An 18353-nucleotide genomic window follows, 5' to 3' on the forward strand; every position below is an offset into this window, starting at 1 on the left:
TAGTCTGGATGATTTAAGAGTAGCCCACGTTACTTAACACATCCCTGCCCTTCACAGAGGGCAAGTGCACTGTGGCTGGAATGGGTGGTGGAGGCTGGGATAAAACAGTGGGCCCCAAGGATTCTGTGCCAGCGCTCGAGAGGCCTCGGTGGAGTAGGTACCAAGATGTGCTCTGTCCACAGGAGGGCAGTGGGGTCAGATTATCACAGTGGCCAATGGAAGGAGCTAATACCCCAGGAGCTGCTCTCGGGGGTGCAAGTCGTTCACCATCTCACATGCAGAGGCAGGTCAGTGATTACAACTCCCAACTGCGTTGCAGCGACAGCAACCGCTGGACGAAGCAGTCCGCCATCATTCGGCACTCCACAAATTCTGCCGCTTCATCCCACCCTCAGGCGTCCGCTGTAAAAGCGCATCAACCACATCAGCCAAAGAGACTACACAACACTAGTACACTTCCCCCTCTTCTGCAGGACGTGCTGCGACAGAAAACCTCTACCTGTGGCTGCGGAGGAATTGGAACCGCCGTCAGCACCAAAGTCACGTCAAGCAATGAGGTTTAAGCCAATGAAGACTGTGTTATGGGGTTTATGCCTCAAGGGAGCAGTCTGCAATGCAATTTTCCATAACTCGAAATGCATCAAGAAATGCAAAGTGAATAAAAATATATTTATTTACTTTTTATACTGCATCGCAAATTTTTGGGTGAATTCTCTCAGGGCAAATTTTTATCACCCAGACAGCTATAACAATAGGGTCCCCTATATCCCAATTCTCCCTCTCTTCACCTTCCACATCCTTCCAATCTCACATTCTCTTCCATAGCATCCTCCCTTGGAGCTCTCTCCTTCAGGACATTTACCAACAAACTGGTCGAGCAGAGAAGATGAAAGAACCAGTAAGTGAGGATGAAGAGACCCCGGGATTTAACTTCACACATGGCTGTAAATTCAGCCACGGGCACCTTACACAAACTTGAGAGGGTGTGGCTTGGTGGGGGCGGTATTCATGTGGATGAGACACTGGGCAGGTTGTGGTCACATCTGACACAGAAGAGCAATTTGACTGGGCAATCTACAAAAGATGGTGAATGATACAGGTCGCCAGCAACAACTTTGCAGGGAATTTGGAGTCTATCTGTCCCAGTGGTGGTTGTCGCTATGAGCACACTACAGCCACGGAGTCATTCAGCACAGAAACAGGTCCTTTTGCTCACTGAGTCCCCGCAGCCAAGCACCCAGACGTCATTCCAGTACAAATCCCACATAGCTATCAACATGATTTACTAATAAGCTGGAGCTCTACGAAGAGGTAACTAAAATTTATGGTAACAATAGAGCTTCGGACTTTCAGAAGGCTTTTGACAAGGGACCCCACAAGAGGTTAATAATGAAATTACAGGAGATAGAGATTCAGGATAAGGTGTGTGAATCGGTGCAGATTCGGCTCAAAAACAGAACATAACGTGTTATGGTGACAGGATCATTTTCACACACCTAGAAGATGTTAAAAGTGGTTTCCATAGGGATCAGTTTTGGTGCTGCTGCTGTTTTTAAATTTACATTAATAATTTGGATAAGCACAAAACAAATAAACTAGTAAAGTTTACAGATGACACAAAATCAGGGGGATGGGCTGATAACATTCAGGCAGCAGAATCAACAGTTAGATCCAAAGCAAATCCAGATGTGGGCTGATAAATGGCAGATGAAATTTAAAGTAAGTAATTGTAAAGTATTACATATAGGAAGTGGAAATATTAGATATAAATATACAATGGGGGGGGGGGGGGCCTTGAGTTAGAAAGTGCACTGTATGAGAAGGATTTGGGCCTCCTGGTAGATCCATCACTATCAACATCTGGACAAAGCACAGAAATGATTAGGAAGGCTAATAGAATGTTGGGCTGTATACTGTAATGTGCTCAGTGGAGTTCAAGTCTAGAGACATTCTCCTTAAGCTGTATAATACACTTGTGAGGCCACACCTTGAGAACTGTGTACAATTTTGGTCTCCATATTTTGTGAGAGATATGAAGGCACTGGGGAGAGCTCAGAGAAGGGTGACTAGACTCATTCCAGGCTTGCAGGGTATGAACTATGAAGAAAGATTGAAAGAATTAAATCTTTCTAGCCTAAGTAGACGTAGAATGAGAGGAGACATGACAGAAGTGTTCAATATCATGAGGTATAAGTAACGTGGATGCCAGCTGCTACTTCAAAATTAATCCATCAATGAGGACGCAGGGCCATAGGTGGAGACTGGTTAAAATGAGATTTCTGACTAACATCAGGAAGCATTTTTTTAGATAGTGAGTGTGGACACATAGAACAAGCTACCTAGTTGTGTAGCTGAGAGTAGTACCTTAGAGACTTTCAAATCTAAACTCAGTAGTTATTTCAGCACACCATGTGAATAGGAACTTGGCAACTCTGTTGGGCTGAATGGCCTGCTCTTGGCAGAAACTTTCTAACACTCCTGCCCTTGCCAGATTCAAACACTCAGTGACACATCAGGGACCGCTTACACCCAACAAGCAACATTCCCTTGGAACACCGAGAGGAAACTGGAGCGTAGTCAGTCAAGGACGGCACCCAAAGCCAGGACTGAACTTAGGTCACTCAAGTTGTGAGGCGGCAGCTCCACTGCCGTGACTTTGTGTTGCCTTTTGTCCAACCACGAAGAAAAGAGATGTAGGATTTGTTTCTGTAAAATGAAATGTTCCTATACTTTCCCTCCTAGCTTTTACAACAGGGCTGCTCTTGAGATATCAGACTCTCTCGGATTGAATCGGAACCTGGTCCTGTTTCAAGGTTTATACTTAAGACATGAGGCAAAAACTCACCAATTACAAATCAGAGGTCTTGTTTTACAAATGACAACACCACTGGCCACGAGCGTTTCCTCACATAGCACAGTTGTCCGAATGTATACATTTGAGTGATAATAAACTTACTTTGAACTACGAGTAAGAGATTAAGAACTTAATACCACCTGAATGTATGCAGCTTGTTTGATGTGGTGATGAAGTGGAAGACAATCCAAGTGCAGGCCAAGCGAGACAAAGCAATGAAGGAGGAGTGATCCGGGGGTGGGGGGGGGACTGAACTTGGTTGATAAGACGGACTTTGAAAAGAGAGTGGAGATGCAGTCAAGTTTACTTGCCTGAGGGGTTGTGCTACCACTGTACGTCTTTGTAATCTTCCTTCTGACCGTCTCTTTTACTGACTTGACCTTTCTGCTCAGCGATTTCCGTGAACTTGCAGGGGACTTTGCCATGCCTCCCTTCTCACTGCAATCACACTGCAGGAACAAGGTTAACACAGTCACCATACACCTCACGTCCTTCGATCCTGTAATATTTACCTCTCCGGTGAATATCGACCAAGGGATGGGCTATAATATATACTCACCAAAGGGGTCAAAAAAATGCATTGCAAATGGGAGCTAAGAAATCACACTGCAATTTACAAATGGCTTGTTCCCTTATCTCAAAGCCAGTACTTTTCCTTGAAACAGCTTCATTTACTAAGAATAAAATTTGTTTAGTATGTTGATGAGAGCCAGATATGGTGCAGCCTTTAAATGTAAACGGTTTTTCTTTCCACAGGTGCTGCTGGGCATTTACTGCTTTTATTTCAGATTTTTACCATCTGTAGTTCTCTTTGATGTTGAATTTGCATTGCTGGACCCACTACTCCAGAAGTTTGTATGAAGAAGGAAAAAGAAAAGCGGGCGTTCAGTTCCTGCTCTGTCAGTTTAAAGACTTGAACTTAAGTTTAAAATGATCTGGAAACACAAAAATGGCCATAGTAATTTAAAAACAGTCCATGAAAATTCTTGTACCAAATGATTTTCTACTTGAAATGAAAACAAACCTCAAGAGACTCAGAGGTGAAGGTCAGAATGAATAAACTTATCTTCTTATCACTTCTGAGCGACTGATACTTGGCCCTCAGTGGCCGACGCCTGACACAGAGGCTGGACTCTCCAGTGAGAGAAGAGATTCAGCCATTTAACCTATCAGGATTTTCTGAATCAGTGTCTCACTGTGATCAACTCACATCCCCTCTAGTCTCCAATGAATAGTCAGCCATCCCATCAGCAATATAGGTAGAACAAGGGGGGAGGTCCTGAAAGTAGACTACAGGGAGTTAGGAAGGAAGCTGAGAAACAGGACCTCAAAGATAGTAATCTTGGGACTGCTGCCCATGCCACGCGACAGTGATGATAGGAATAGAATGAGGTGGCAGATAAATGCGTGGCTGAGGGATTGGAGCAGGGGCAGGGATTCAGATTTCTGGATCATTGGGACCTCTTCTGGGGCAGGTGTGACCTGTACAAAATGGACAGGCCTGCACTTGAATTTCAGGGGGACCAATATCTTTGCGGGCAGGTTTGCTAGAGCTGTTGGGAGTGGTTTAAACTAATATGGCATGGGAATGGGAACCAGTATGATAGAGCTGAGGATGAGCCAACAGATCTACAAGTAGACGGTGGATGTAAAATGAATGTAGAGAAGGACAAGCCAATGATTGGGTACAAATGCAGAGAATGCTAAGAGTTAAATTGTATCATACAGGGCAATGAATGCAGCACTGAAGATGCTGTATTTAAATACACGTAGCATTCAGAATAAGGTAGACGAACACGAGGCATAATTAAAGGTTGGTCGGTATGATGTTGTGGGCATCAATGAGTCATGGCTGAAAGGAGGTCATAGTTGGGAGCTTAATATCAAAGAATATACTCTGTATCGATAGGACAGGCAGGAAGCCATAGGCGATGGTGTGGCTCTGTTGGTAAGAGATGAAATTACATCTTTAGAAAGAGGTGACATAGGGTCAAAGAATGTCAAATCGTGGGTGGAGTTAAGAAACTGCAAGGGTAAAAAATCATATGCAGTATAGACCTCCAAATATTAGCCAAGATGTGGGGTTGAGATTGCAAAGGGAGCTGGAAAAGGCATGTCATAAGGGTCATGTCACAATTGTAATGGGGGAGTTCAATATGCAGAGGATTGGGAAAATCAGGTTACTGTTGTTTCGCAAGAAAGGGAATTTGTTGAATGGCTATGAGATAGCTTTTTAGAGCAACTTGGCACTTGAGCTAAATTGGAGAAAGGCCATCTTAGATTGGATGTTATGTATTAATCCTGATTTTATTAGGGAGCTTAAGGTAAAGGAACCCTTAGGAGGCAGTGATCATAAAATGATTGAATTCATACTGCAATTTGAGAGGGAGAAGCATAACTCACATGTATCTATCCCAAAGGAGTAAAGGGGATTACAGAGGCATGAGAGAAGAGTTTGCCCTGGTGGATTGGAAGGGGTTAATGGCAAGGATGATGGCAGAGCAGAGATGGCTGAAGTTCTGGGAATTGTTCACAAGGCTCAGGATAGATATGTCCCACAGAAGAAGTAGTTCTCAAATGGCAGGGGTAGGTAATCGTGGCTGTCAAAGGAAGTTAAGGACTGCATAAAAGCCAAGGAAAGGGCTGATAAGGTAGCAAAAGTGAGTAGGTAATTGGATGTTGAGGAACCTTTTAAAATCGAACAAAAGGCAACTAAAAATCTACAAGAAGGGAAAAGATGAAAGATGAGGGCAGACTAGCTAATAATATGAAGCAGGATACCAAAAGTTTTTTCAGTTATATGAAGAATAAAAAGGAGGTGAGAGTTGATATTGGACCACTGGAAAATGATGCTGGTGAAGTAGTAATGGGGGACAAAGAAATGGCAGATGAACTTAGTAAGTACTTTGCAACAGTCTTCACTGTGAAAGACACTAGCAGTGTGCCAGAGGTCTGTGAGTGTCAGGGAGCAGGAGTGAGTTCCATTGCTATTACTAAGGAGAAGGTGCTAGGTAAACTCAGTCTTCAGGTGGATAAGTCACCTGGACCAGATGGACTACATTCCAGAGTTCTGAAAGAGGCTGCTGAAGAGACAATGGATGCATTGGTCACGATCTTTCAAGAATCACTTGATTCTGGCGTGATCCCAGAGGACTGGAAGATTGCAAATGTCATGCTACTCTTTAAGAAGGGAGGAAGGCAAAAGAAAGGAAACTATAGGCCAGTTAGCCTAACTTCAGTGGTTGGGAAAGTGTTGAAGTCTATTATTAAGGATGAGGTTTCGGGGTACTTGGAGACTAATGATAAAGTAAGTCAAAGTCAGCATCGTTTCTGTGAAGAGAAACCTGCCTGACAAATCTGTTAGAGTTCTTCGAGGAAGTAACAAGCAGGTCGGACAAAGGAGAGGCAGTGGATGTTATTTACTTGGATTTACAGAAAGCATTTGATAAGGAGCCACACATGAGGCTGCTTAACAAGATAAAATCACAGAGCATTACAGGAAAGATACTGGCATGGATAGAGGAATGGCTGACAGTCAGGAGGCAGCGAGTGGGAATAAAATGGGCCTTTTCTGGTTGGCTGCCAGTGTCGAGTGGTGTTGCTCAGGGGTCAGTATTGGGCCCACTACTCTTCACATTGTTTGTCAATGATTTAGATAGTGGAATTGACGGCTTTGTGGCAAAGTTTGCGGATAATAAGAAGACAGGTGGAAGGGTAGGTGGTGCTGACGATTGCAGAAGGACTTAGACAAATTGGAAGAATGGGCAAAAAAGTGGTAAAGAAGTCAAATGCAATGTTTGCATTTGTTTCAAAGTGGATAGAATATATATAAAAAAACAAGGAGATAATGCTGAGGCTTTATAAGACACTAGTCAGGCCACACTTGGAGTATTGTCAATGGTTTTGGGTCCCATATCTCAGAAAGCATGTGTTGTCATTGGAGAGAGTCCAGAGGACGTTCACGAGGATAACTCCGGGAATGAAGTAGTTAACATACGAGGAGCGTTTGGCAGCTTTGGGCTTGTACTCACCAGAATTTAGAAGAATGTGGGGGGGGGGGATCTCATTGAAACCTACCGATTGTTGAAAGGGTGGATGTGGAGAGGATGTTCCCTCTGGTGGGGGTATCCAGAACTAGAGGGCACAGCCTCAAAACTGAGGGGCGACCCTTTAGAACAGTGGCAAGGAGGATTTCTTTTTCACCAGAGTAGTGAATCTGTGGAATGCTCTGCCACAGACAGCTGTGGTGGCCAAGATCATGGGTCTATTTAAAGCGAAAATTGATTGTTTCCTAATTGGTCAGGGCTTCAAAGGTTATGGCAAGAAGGCAGGTATATGGGGCTGAGTGGAATCCAGGATCAGTCATGATGGAATGGCAGAGCAGACTTGATGGGCTGAATGGCCTGACTCTGCTCCTACGCCTTCTGGCCTAAATACGTCCTCAGGGAACAACCCCATTAACGCATAACCTATATTGCACAGATTACCATTCAAGTACATCCTTCCTCTACTGTGGTGTCTGAAACTGCACATTGTACTCCAATTGTAGTCCCTTTAAAGTCCTTGAAAACTTTTGTTTACATAGTAGAACCTCTCACAATAAAAGCTAGCACATCACAAGTGCATTTTCTTCTAGAGTTTCATGCACAGCACAGCAAAACCCTTCTGAATATCATCACATTGTTTTTGTATTGCTTATACGAAACCGAATAACCTTATACTTCCCAAAAGATAATCAATCTGTTAGCTCCTTGCCCACCCAGTGCATATTCCTTAACCTGAGCTTTACAACTGGCTCTGTGCCATCATAACTGAAGATTCCTAACATGGATTCACATGTCATGAAGATTCCTAACATGGATTCACATGTCATAACCCTAAGTAACCTAACGCTTAGCACAGACCATTGCACTGACCACTGACAACTGCAAGTAAACCTGAAAATGATCGGTTTCACTCTGTTTTCAACCCTTTAACCAGCCCTGTAAACCTGCTAACATACTGCCCCAGACCCATGGGGTTATTTTTGGTAATTACCAATCAGGTATCAGTTCACTGAATTTCCCTTGAAAATCCAGAGATACCCGAATCCCCCTTACCCGTCTCCAGTGTTGAACATTGCTACTGACAGATGTCATAACGTCACGTCAAAAACCTGCAGTTTCATCCCATTCAAGATGTGTGTGTTTTGTGTGAGTGTGTTCGTGTATGTATGCTTGCCTGCGTGTGCGTGTGCTTGTGTACGTGCCTGCATGTGCATGTATGTGCGCGCGCACACGCGTTTGTGTGTGTACACACATGCAAGCACTAGTTGAAGTACTTTAAGGATGTTCTGGGGCCAATAGATGAACTGAGTTGGCTGAATAATATTCTAGGTGACTGTGCAGAAATACTGATGTTAGGGTGAGCAAGGAAGTGGGCTAATTTGGACAGCTTTTCAAGGAGCTGCTACCGGTACTTCCAATACCACCATTCTGATTCAATGCTATTCATTAATTATACCTCAGATTTTCCACTTACCCCTTGAAGCTGAGCTGCAAGGTTGTCAGTCGGAGAGTGAAGAATCCTGTGTGACTTGCCTTCACTAATTTCTGAGTCAGACAACTTTTTCCCTGATCTCTTTGGAGGCATTACAGTGCTGAACTCAGATGACGCATGAGGAGACTTGACAAGCTTCTTGCCCGTCTGACCTTCCGGACCACCGGGAGACAGGGATACACCAGGCGTCGTTAAGGTTGCTGGGTCATCCACAGCCTGCCTCTGCATTGATTCACTGCAGCACGGCTGTGTCTTGCTGCTCTTTGGCCGGAAAAAATTCAGCGATCTTTCATCCTGTAGAGACTCCACCTGCTTGCTGCAGGTCCCATCGAAGGAGTTTTCTAGATGGGCGAGGAGAGGACAAAAGAAAAAAAACAGATTCAAATCATCAATTGACAAACTGAACCAAGCCCTTTAATTATCTAGATAGTGACATGGAAGTTTTACAAATCGGCTGTGCCATATAAATGTGTAAAATGAAGGATAGGTACTCGTCAGCAGAAAATGTGACGCAAACAAACCTGCTAATTATTAAAAAAAAAATAACCAAGGTAATTTTTGTGAAGTGTTCGACAGTTTTTACTCTATATTGCTAAGTTGCCTGAGCTTGCCAGAGTTAAAACCTGTACTACTGGCTTTTTCCCCGCACTGGAATGCTGCACAGTAGGTTTTATACCCACTTAATGTCTGCAAGGCACCGAAAGTGACTCACTTAATTCCCAGCCCCCTCCCAGATCTTGCTCCGCCCCTTCGTGTGAGTGGAACGCAGGCAGCCTGTTTCCAGCACCAGGCCACCTGGCGGAGGCTTACTTCTGGTATATCCAGCAAGCCTGCAAGTGTCAAATGCTGCACATGGCCAGGTGGCTCTTTAAAGAATAAACCCTGAGCCGAGGGCTGAAAATCCCCACGGGAGGAGGCAGTGACATTCAGGGAATTAAAGAGATCTTGTTTAGCGCGGTGAAGGACCCTAACTGACAGGGAAGTACGCAGCCAAGAGAAGTTCTCCACGCATGAATATTAAGAACCATGCCACACGGTGCCATCTGCTTGGCTGAATGAAGGCTACACGGGTGACATTTTACAGAAGGTATTCCTGATGGCATCAGTGCAGGAAACTTCCAATTGGCCTCCCACTGAGATCCATCTGCTTGGCTTATGCTTCTTCCACGACGGTGACAACGAAGAAAGAAAATTCAAACCGACAGAACAGAAAGGCCGAGCACGACACCAGTTGATCCAGTGAACGGCAGGCAGTGATGGGAAATTGTCCAGCTTTGGAATCTGAACTGCTCTGCGTCTGAAACAACTAACAAGGAAAGTTGAGTTGCTAAAACGGAACTAAAGTATCACAGTTCTCTGGCCAAACTGCATGTTTATACAATGGCTGAGGCATAACTGGGTAGAGAAATCGCTCTGTTGATGACAGGCAAAAATCAGATGGGATGAGGGTTAGAAACATAAATGCTTAAAGTTACTTCAGTATGTCCAGCTTAAGATATAAATGATTTTGGAGGCCTTCCCAAAATCAGGGTGCTCCAGTTCTCTCCAACACGCTAGCAGGTAGAACATCGGACAGTACTGCACAGTCCAGGCCCATCAGCCCACAATGTTGTGCCAACCTTTTAGCCCACTGAAAGAACAATCTACAACCTTCCTTCCTACAAAGCCCCTCAGGTTTCTGTCATCCACGTGCTTATCCAAGAGCTTCTTCAATGCCCCTAATGTATCTGCCTCTACCTCCACATTTACGGGGTGGGTTGATCGCCTACTGGGAATTTCCCTTCAGATTGGTGAGTGGCAGGTGAATTGGGGGAAGGTGGTGATTGAGAGGGAAAATGGAATGAGCACATGATCGGTGCAGATGTGATGGGTTCTTATGATGACTCTATGGATCTAAACTCTTGTCCAGAAAAAGGCAGTCAGAGAGAGTTTTGTTTCGCATGCTTAATATTCCTTTTATCAGAAGTGACCAATTGGACTGGCAAAGCACAAGATACATGTTGATTTTTCCAAAGGTTTTGATTAAAGCTGGGCTCAACAGAATTGCTAGAAGGATTTAGGCACGTGGTCTGAAAGGAACTCCGTTCCATCGATAGAAATATGATTACAAGCAAGGTTAGAGCAGAGAGAAACCGAACAGAAAAACATCACCGATGTTGGAAATTCCAGCTAACACAAAAGAAAATGCTGGAAATAAACTGCAGCATTTGTGGAGAGTGGAACAATGCTACAGCTTCAGGTCAATAATCTTCCATTGGGACCAGGAATCAAACCCTTTCTTTCTCCACAGATGCTGCCTGGGCTGCTGAGAACTTCCATCAGTTTAATAAGCCTTTTTCATGGACACAACTACAGTAAGCATTCTTCAGATCAGAGAAGGGTTAAACATGGAGAGTCCCAAGGTCACTTCTGATCTCAGTATATTGCTTAGCTGACTAATTAAGCTATTTACTTTTGTCAAGAGTGAGAGTGTTCAGTAAACACACTCTGTACACATGCAATTTACACACACACACGAACACGGCTTTGAAATTCTGCTGCCGTTGTGCTGTGTGTGTTCACTTCAATATCCTCCCCCCCAACCCCGATATATTTCAATAATGGGTCCTAAAGGGATTGGGCTTCCTCGTGCCTTTCCCACCCGACCCATGGGATATTCCATTTCTTTGGTGATGAGGATGTAATTATTTGTATACTGTATTTAAGATATTTTTGTTTATTTTGTAATATAGTTGTAACTATATTGTGGGGTGTATCATATTCTGATTCAACATTGTTGGTAATTAAAGATGGCGTGTCCTGGGCCGATGAGGTCGTTTGCTCTTAGTTGCAGGGAGAGGCAGAAATTGGGACTGCCAAGAGTTCCCACTGGACAAAGTATGGAGCTGATATTGTGATACCTTTTTGTAATGTTGCCAGTTTTCTTTTTGCAATTTTTGTACGTTTGATTTTTTTTTGACGCATCGAATATACACCCTGGCACAGGAGTGCTAAGTGACTCCAGCCATTTTGTTTTCTTCGGTCAAAACCCACGCGTCGTCACACATGGTGGCATGGTGGCACATGGTGGACAATCACAAAGGGTGTTTGACACAGAAGAGTAAGATTGTGGTCCCAGGTCAGGAAAACCCCAAGGGTGATAAATGAAACAGGTGCCTATGAATCAGTGGACGCCTTGGAGGAGGAAGAACTTCAGTCTAGAGCCAAACTCTCCGAACCCTCACTGGAAAAACTGTTTGGAGGCTTTTTGTTGGCCCAACGGAGTTCAGATAACGCTTTTAGGAAAGAACTCCAAAGCCTGTGGAGGGGTCCCAAGATGCCTTCTTATCAACCAAGTGACGATATTGCAAACTTTCTCCTCAGGTTCGAGAGGATGGCCTGGATTTGGGAATGGCAAAAGGAGAAGTGGGTCTGTCAGCTAGTGCCACAATTAATCGGTAAAGTTTCCAAAGCCTGCACAACAATGGATGAATTACCATCCTAGCCTGAAGGAGGCGCTGCTGGATAAATCTGATATATCGGCAGAAAGCTATTGTCAACAATTCCGATCCAGTATTCTACCACCAGGGAAGTCACCCACGGAGACATATCACCTGAATTAGACCCAGGAGGAGATTGGCGTGGTCACTGATCTACAGCATCTGCTGCGTGTTCGTCCTCCAGACACCAGAACATGGGTCTGAGGGCATGAGCTGACTTGCCCTGCAGTACCTCGATGCCCAGAAGGGGGCACCACCACAGCCATCATTCCGAAGCGACTAAAGCTTTTCATAGGTAACTGCGGAATTGGGGAGGGTGGGAGAGACGAGGGCAAAGAACCTTTGGTAGGTTGCTTGGACTTTTATTTGCTGGGTCTCAAATTCTTTGTGCGTCCAAGCCCAAATTGCCAGGTATGTGCTGTGCCCCAAGAGAGGGAGAATGTAGTAATGATCATAATGACTGTAATGATTAAGAGTATGGTAATGGAAAACAAGCAGAACTTGAGGGGAAAGAGCCCAAGTTTATAATAGTTAAATAGGAAACCTGTTAAAGCTCTTTCAGATTCTGGTAGCTCACTATCATTAATTAAGAAAGATTATGCTCCTACTTTTGGTGTTGACTAGAGTCACTAAACACTTCTCCAAAGTGTCGATAGTGACGGGAAGTCTGAGCCTCTGGCAGAACCTCACCATTGAGCTGGATGACCACAAGCACGCGATGAAAGTGGGGGTGCGAGAAAAATGACGAGTTGACGTGGTTCTGGGGAGAGATTTGCCTGCGTGACATGAGTTACTGAGGAGGGGAAACAGTCAGTCACATCCATCTCTTGCTCCAGGAGTAGGTAGTGCTGTGTTGTATTTTGGCATCACTCATGTTATAATCGAAGCAATGGTCAGGTTATGATCTCTGTCTGACTTGACGGTCCATGCGAGGGAGGACCCAGAGAAGGTAATGGGAAACATGGTGGCTCTCCTGCCTTTGTGATGTTTGTACAGATGAAGTACCCTTTGACGATGACTTGGAAGGGCTCATACAGGCCCGGAAGGGGCCTGAGAAGGTTTACCTCTCCCACCTCCATGGCCGTCAACCAGTGAAGCTGGAGAGGGTTTTTCTGCTGACTTTCCACAGATGTTTCTGCACAGACCAGAGCTGACAAAGGTCCCAAAACATACCCTGAGGATCAGACCTGACCAGAGTGCAGAGTGCACTGACACTGTTACAGAGTGGCAGCCCCTGAAGGATAAGATTCGGACCACGCCGGAGCTGGGAGCTTCAAACAGTGAGTGGAGCATCGTCCCCAAGAAAGCTGGCACCCGAGGGTGTGCACTGATTTCCGGTAGTCGAATACCATTTTTTTTTATGCTTACCGATGACCCAGATTGATGACCTACTAGAAAGGATTGGACGGGCAAACCACATTGCCACACAGGACCTCAGTAAAGGCTACTGGCAGGTTCCCCTGGATGACCAATCAAAAGGCCTCACTGCCTTTCGCAGACTCCCGGGTCTATTTCAGTTCTCTGTGAGGCCCTTTGGTCTTCACGCTGCACCGGTAACCTTCCGGGGGCAGGCGAGGACTGCAGTGATGATGTGGTTGTTTACAGCCAGCCGCGGTCAGAGCATCCGTGCTGGGTCTTGGTGAGTATTCATGCTGCTCATCTCACCCTCAATCTACAAGAACGTGAGTGGGCAAAAAGGGAAACCAGATACCTTGGCTACCTGTTGGGGTACGGAGAGGTTCGAGTACAGGGGGACAAGGTGGAAGAGATCCTCAACCTTGCACCAGGAAGGAAGTGAATTCCTCTCTGGGTCTGGTAGGGCAGTACGGCAGCTTCCTTCGCCAAGTCACCACCTCGGCCGTACCCCTGACCAATCTGACCAGGAGGTTTGTAAGCAACTCCATGCTGTGGACAAGTGAGTGCGAGAATGCTTTTCGAACTCTAAAAGCTCACGTGTTCTTCACAGCCTGGACTTTGACAAACGGTTCCTTCTCCAGGTGGCATTGGAGCGGTGTTGGCCCAAGGAGAACCTGGAGCAGAGCAGACTGCCCTTTACCTGACCTGAAAGCTCCTCCCAAGGGAAACCAGGTATTCCACCACTAAAAAGCAGTGTCTGGCCATTAAGTGGGCCCTTGACAGCCTCCGGAACTACCTCCTCGTAGGGAGTTTGACTTTTACGCAGACCACAGAGCACTGACGTGGGTTCAGACAATGAAGGACCATGATGCCACTGACTCAATGGTATCTGGAGCTCCAACCCTTCAAATTTCATGTCCATCGTAGAGTAGGAGAAGGAACTGTGTCAGCAGACTACCTGTTCCAGCTGCTGAGCATCTTCGCCGCAGGAGAGGAGGGTTGTAATGTAACCACACTCTGTACACGTGCTCATTTATACACACACACAAACTTTTCAATCTGCTGTCGACGCACTGAGAGTGTGCTCACTTCAATATCTCTCCCCCCTCCCCCCCGATATACTCTAATAATGGGTCCTAAAAATTTTGGGCTTTCTGGCGCCTTTCCCGCCTACACGGAGGAATATTCCATTTCTTTAGTAATGAGTATGTGCATATGTGTAAAGTAAGACCATAGAATATAGGAACAGAATTAGGCCATTTGGCCCATTGAGTCAGCTCTACCACTTCATCATGGCTGATCCAATTATCATCTCAGCCCCAATCTCCTGCCTTCTCCCCTTATCCCTTCCTGCCTCAAAAATCTAACAACCTCTGCCTTAAATATACTTAAAGATTTGGCCTGCACAGCTGCCTGTGACAAAGAATTCCACAGATGTTCCGCTCTCTGGATAAAGATTTTCCTCCTCATCTCTGTTGTAAAAGGACACCCCTCTATTCTGAGTCTGTGTCCTCTGGTCTTAGACTCCCCCACCATAGGAAACATCCTCTCCACATCCACTCTGTCAAGGCCTTTCACCATTTGATAGGTTTCAATGAGGTCAGCCCTCATTCTTCTGAATTCCAGCAAGTACAGGCCCAGAGCCATCAAATTCTCTTCATATAACAAGCCATTCAATCCTGGAATCATTGTGTATATATTGCTCGTATAGTGTATTTAAGGTAGATACTTTTGTTTATTTTGTAATATAATTGTAACTACATTGTGGGGTGCATCATATTCTGATTTATGTGTAGTCCACAGTTAACACTGTGGATAACTAAAGATGGCTTGTCCTGGTGCCGATGGGGTCAATCGCTCTCAGTAGCAGGGAGAGATAGAAATTGGGACTGCCAAGATCCAGCCCAGGATCTTAAGGCACAAACTAACGGAGATGGGAGTAGACTCACACATGGTGGCTTGGATAACGGACTACTTGACAGACAGACCTCAGTATGTGCGGTTGGGAGACTGTAGGTCTGACACAGTGGTCAGCAGCACAGGAGCGCCGCAGGGGACCGTGCTCTCTCCGGTCCTGTTCACCCTGTACACATCAGACTTCCAATATAACTCGGAGTCCTGCCATGTGCAGAAGTTCGCTGATGACATGGCCATAGTGGGGTGTGTCAGGAATGGTCAGGAGGAAGAGTATAGGAAACTGATACAGGACTTTGTGATATGGTGCAACTCAAACTACCTGCGTCTCAATATCACCAAGACCAAGGAGATGGTAGTGGACTTTAGGAGACCTAGGCCTCATATGGAGCCAGTGATCATTAATGGAGAATGTGTGGAGCAGGTTAAGACATACAAGTATCTGGGAGTGCAGTTAGACGAGAAGCTAGACTGGACTGCCAACACAGATGCCCTGTGCAGGAAAGCACAGAGTCGACTGTACTTCCTCAGAAGGCTGGCGTCATTCAATGTTTGTAGTGAGATGCTGAAGATGTTCTATCGGTCAGTTGTGGAGAGCGCCCTCTTCTTTGTGGTGGCGTGCTGGGGAGGCAGCATTAACAAGAGGGACGCCTCCCATCTTAATAAGCTGGTAAGGAAGGTGGGCTCTGTTGTGGGCACAGAACTGGAGAGTATGACATCAGTGGCAGAGCGGAGGGCGCAGAGTAGGCTACAGTCAATCATGGAAAACCCTGAACATCCTCTGCACAGCACCATCCAGAGACCGAGAAGCAGCTTCAGCGGCAGGTTGCTGTCAATGCAATGCTCCTCAGACAGGATGAAGAGATCATTACTCCCCAACGCCATTCGGCTCTACAATTCAACCACCAGGGGCAAGACATGTTAAGTGCCGGGGTTAGGACTGAGTTTAAGTTACCACTCAATGCACTTTAGTAAACTATTTAAGAACTTTTTAAAAGCTATTTATTAATGCTTTTTGGGAGGGTGATTTTAGATGCATATCATATTTATACTGAGTTAAATACTGTATGTAATTAGTTTTGCTACAATAAGTGTATGGGACACTGGAAAAATGTTGAATTTCCCCTTGGGGATGAATAAAGTATCTATCTATCTATCTATCTATCTAAGAGTTCCCACTGGACAAAGTATGGAGCTGATATTGTGTTTTCTTGTAGATATCTTTTTGTAATATTGCCAGTTTTCTTTTCGCTATTTGTGCTAGGTTTTGTAAGATCGATTTTTTTTTTGAAGTGCTGAATAAACACCCTTGCAAGAAAGAGTGAAGTGACTCCAGCCGTCTTTTTCCCTTTGGACAAAACTCACGTATCGTAACATTGTGTCAGCGAATTTTGTGTGTCTTGTTGGCCTCTGGTGCCCTCACTAATGAGCTACACTGCATCGGACTATACGAGAGCAATTCCAGCTTACCTGCCATAGGTGCACTCTTCATTTCTTCCACCTTGACAAGTTTCTTCTTTGATCTGCGCTTGGAAGAAACCAACTTGTGGAGCCTTTTGAACTTCACCTCTTGGAGATCATCATCCAACTGTTCCCATACCTAAGAAGGCACATATAAAAGGATAATTTGCATTAAGCGATGAGCTCTCATGCCAGACAATGTAACAGTTTCTTCCCCCAAGCTATCAGACTCCTCAATATCCGAAGCCTGGACTGACACCTTGACCTACTGTCCTGTTTATTATTTATTGTAATGCCTGCACTGTTTTCGTGCACTTTATGTAGTCCTGGGTAGGTCTGTAGTCTAGTGTAGCTTTCTGTGTTGTTTTTTGCATAGTTCAGTCTAGTTTTTGTACTGTGTCATGTAACACCATGGTCCTGAAAAACGTTGTCTCATTTTTACTGTGTACTGTACCAGCAGTTATGGTCGAAATGACAACAGAAGTGACTTGACTTGAGCTTGTTCAGTTATACGTGATTCAGTGAAGGAAGTCCACATCCCTCTCTGGCAGAGTGATGGATTCCATCCTGACGCCTAACATCCTTGAATATATGGAGCAGAATGGAGAGGGAAGGTGGGCCCAGACATCAAAGTCATTTTCCTTCCTCTCTCCTTCAGAATTACCCCTTGTGTTAAAGTGTGCATGGTACATAATTGCCCCTGAACAATGTATCTTAGTTTTTACCATAGGCTAAACCTGGGCTCACACTTCACTGCACCACCAAAGGACAGAAGTTTAAACTACAGCCCTGGACTCCATTGCAAGAGCACCCCCTCCAATTTGGCCATGCCTATTCCGATCAACACCACTGAAGCATATCTCCTTTCATATCATAATGTTGTTTGAGAGACCTTGCTGCTGGCAAATTGGTAATGCCACAGTGACAAGAATCCCAAGCACTTCCCTTCAGCCCACGATGTCGTGCTGACCTTCCAACTTACTCTAAGATCAACCTAACTGTTCCCTCCTACATAACACTCCATTTTTATAACACCCAAGTGCCCACCTAAATGCCCCTAATATATTTGTCTTCACTAACACCCGAGAGGGCTTTCCACACACATATAACTCTAAAAAAAAATCTACCTCTGACATACCACCCCCCACCCAGACTTTCTCCAATCAACACAACATTATGCTCCTTGTATTAGCCATTCCCACCCTGGTAGAGCCTCTGGCTGCCTAGGATCTATTTTGTACATCTCTATCAAGCAGCTCTCATCCTCCTTGGCTCTTTAGCTCACTCAACTTATCCCCATAAGTCATGCTCTCTAATCCAGGCAGCATTCTGGTAAGTCTCCTCTTTTGGACATCCTGAAGAGAACGTTAAAGATGACATACAGTATAAGCACAAGCTTTTGCTTTTTTTCAATCTACTTCTTTCCGTGTTTGTCACTGGAAACAAACGTTTCTCAATTCTATTTTAAAATACTTTCTCAAAGTCCTGCACTGTGCTGGAGAAAGCCATGCACCTTTAGCAGGGAGGCCACGCACAGTGATAGAACTTTCCTCTCGCTTGGTGAAGGGATATGCAAACATGTCCCGCCCACAGAGCAGCTGGGAGGAATCAACTCTGTGGCTTAGCTGATTACAAAAACTGAAGAATTTTCAACTTCTCTGAAATCCAGAAACATTCAAAGTAAAGATCCACAACTATGAAAAAAGTTAACTCTTGAAATTCCAGAGAATAACTAGCAAATGAAGGTTCTT

The 18353-nt window shown here is 45.0% G+C and overlaps 1 protein-coding gene across 4 annotated transcripts in view; it reads right to left on the bottom strand.

Moving 5' to 3' along the window:
- Positions 1–18353, bottom strand: part of sash1a (SAM and SH3 domain containing 1a) — a 132083-nt gene that overhangs the window by 28114 nt on the left and 85616 nt on the right. For all 4 annotated transcript variants that reach the window (XM_059986353.1, XM_059986354.1, XM_059986355.1 and 1 more), the window contains exons 9-11: positions 16612–16741; positions 8375–8733; positions 3166–3303 (exon numbers count right to left, since the gene is read on the bottom strand). In XM_059986353.1, the coding sequence (XP_059842336.1) occupies positions 3166–3303; positions 8375–8733; positions 16612–16741 (627 nt within the window). The remainder of the gene's footprint in view (positions 1–3165; positions 3304–8374; positions 8734–16611; positions 16742–18353) is intronic.

Source organism: Hypanus sabinus, chromosome 12 (assembly GCF_030144855.1).
Source record: "Hypanus sabinus isolate sHypSab1 chromosome 12, sHypSab1.hap1, whole genome shotgun sequence".
In the NCBI taxonomy this organism is placed as follows: domain Eukaryota; kingdom Metazoa; phylum Chordata; class Chondrichthyes; order Myliobatiformes; family Dasyatidae; genus Hypanus; species Hypanus sabinus.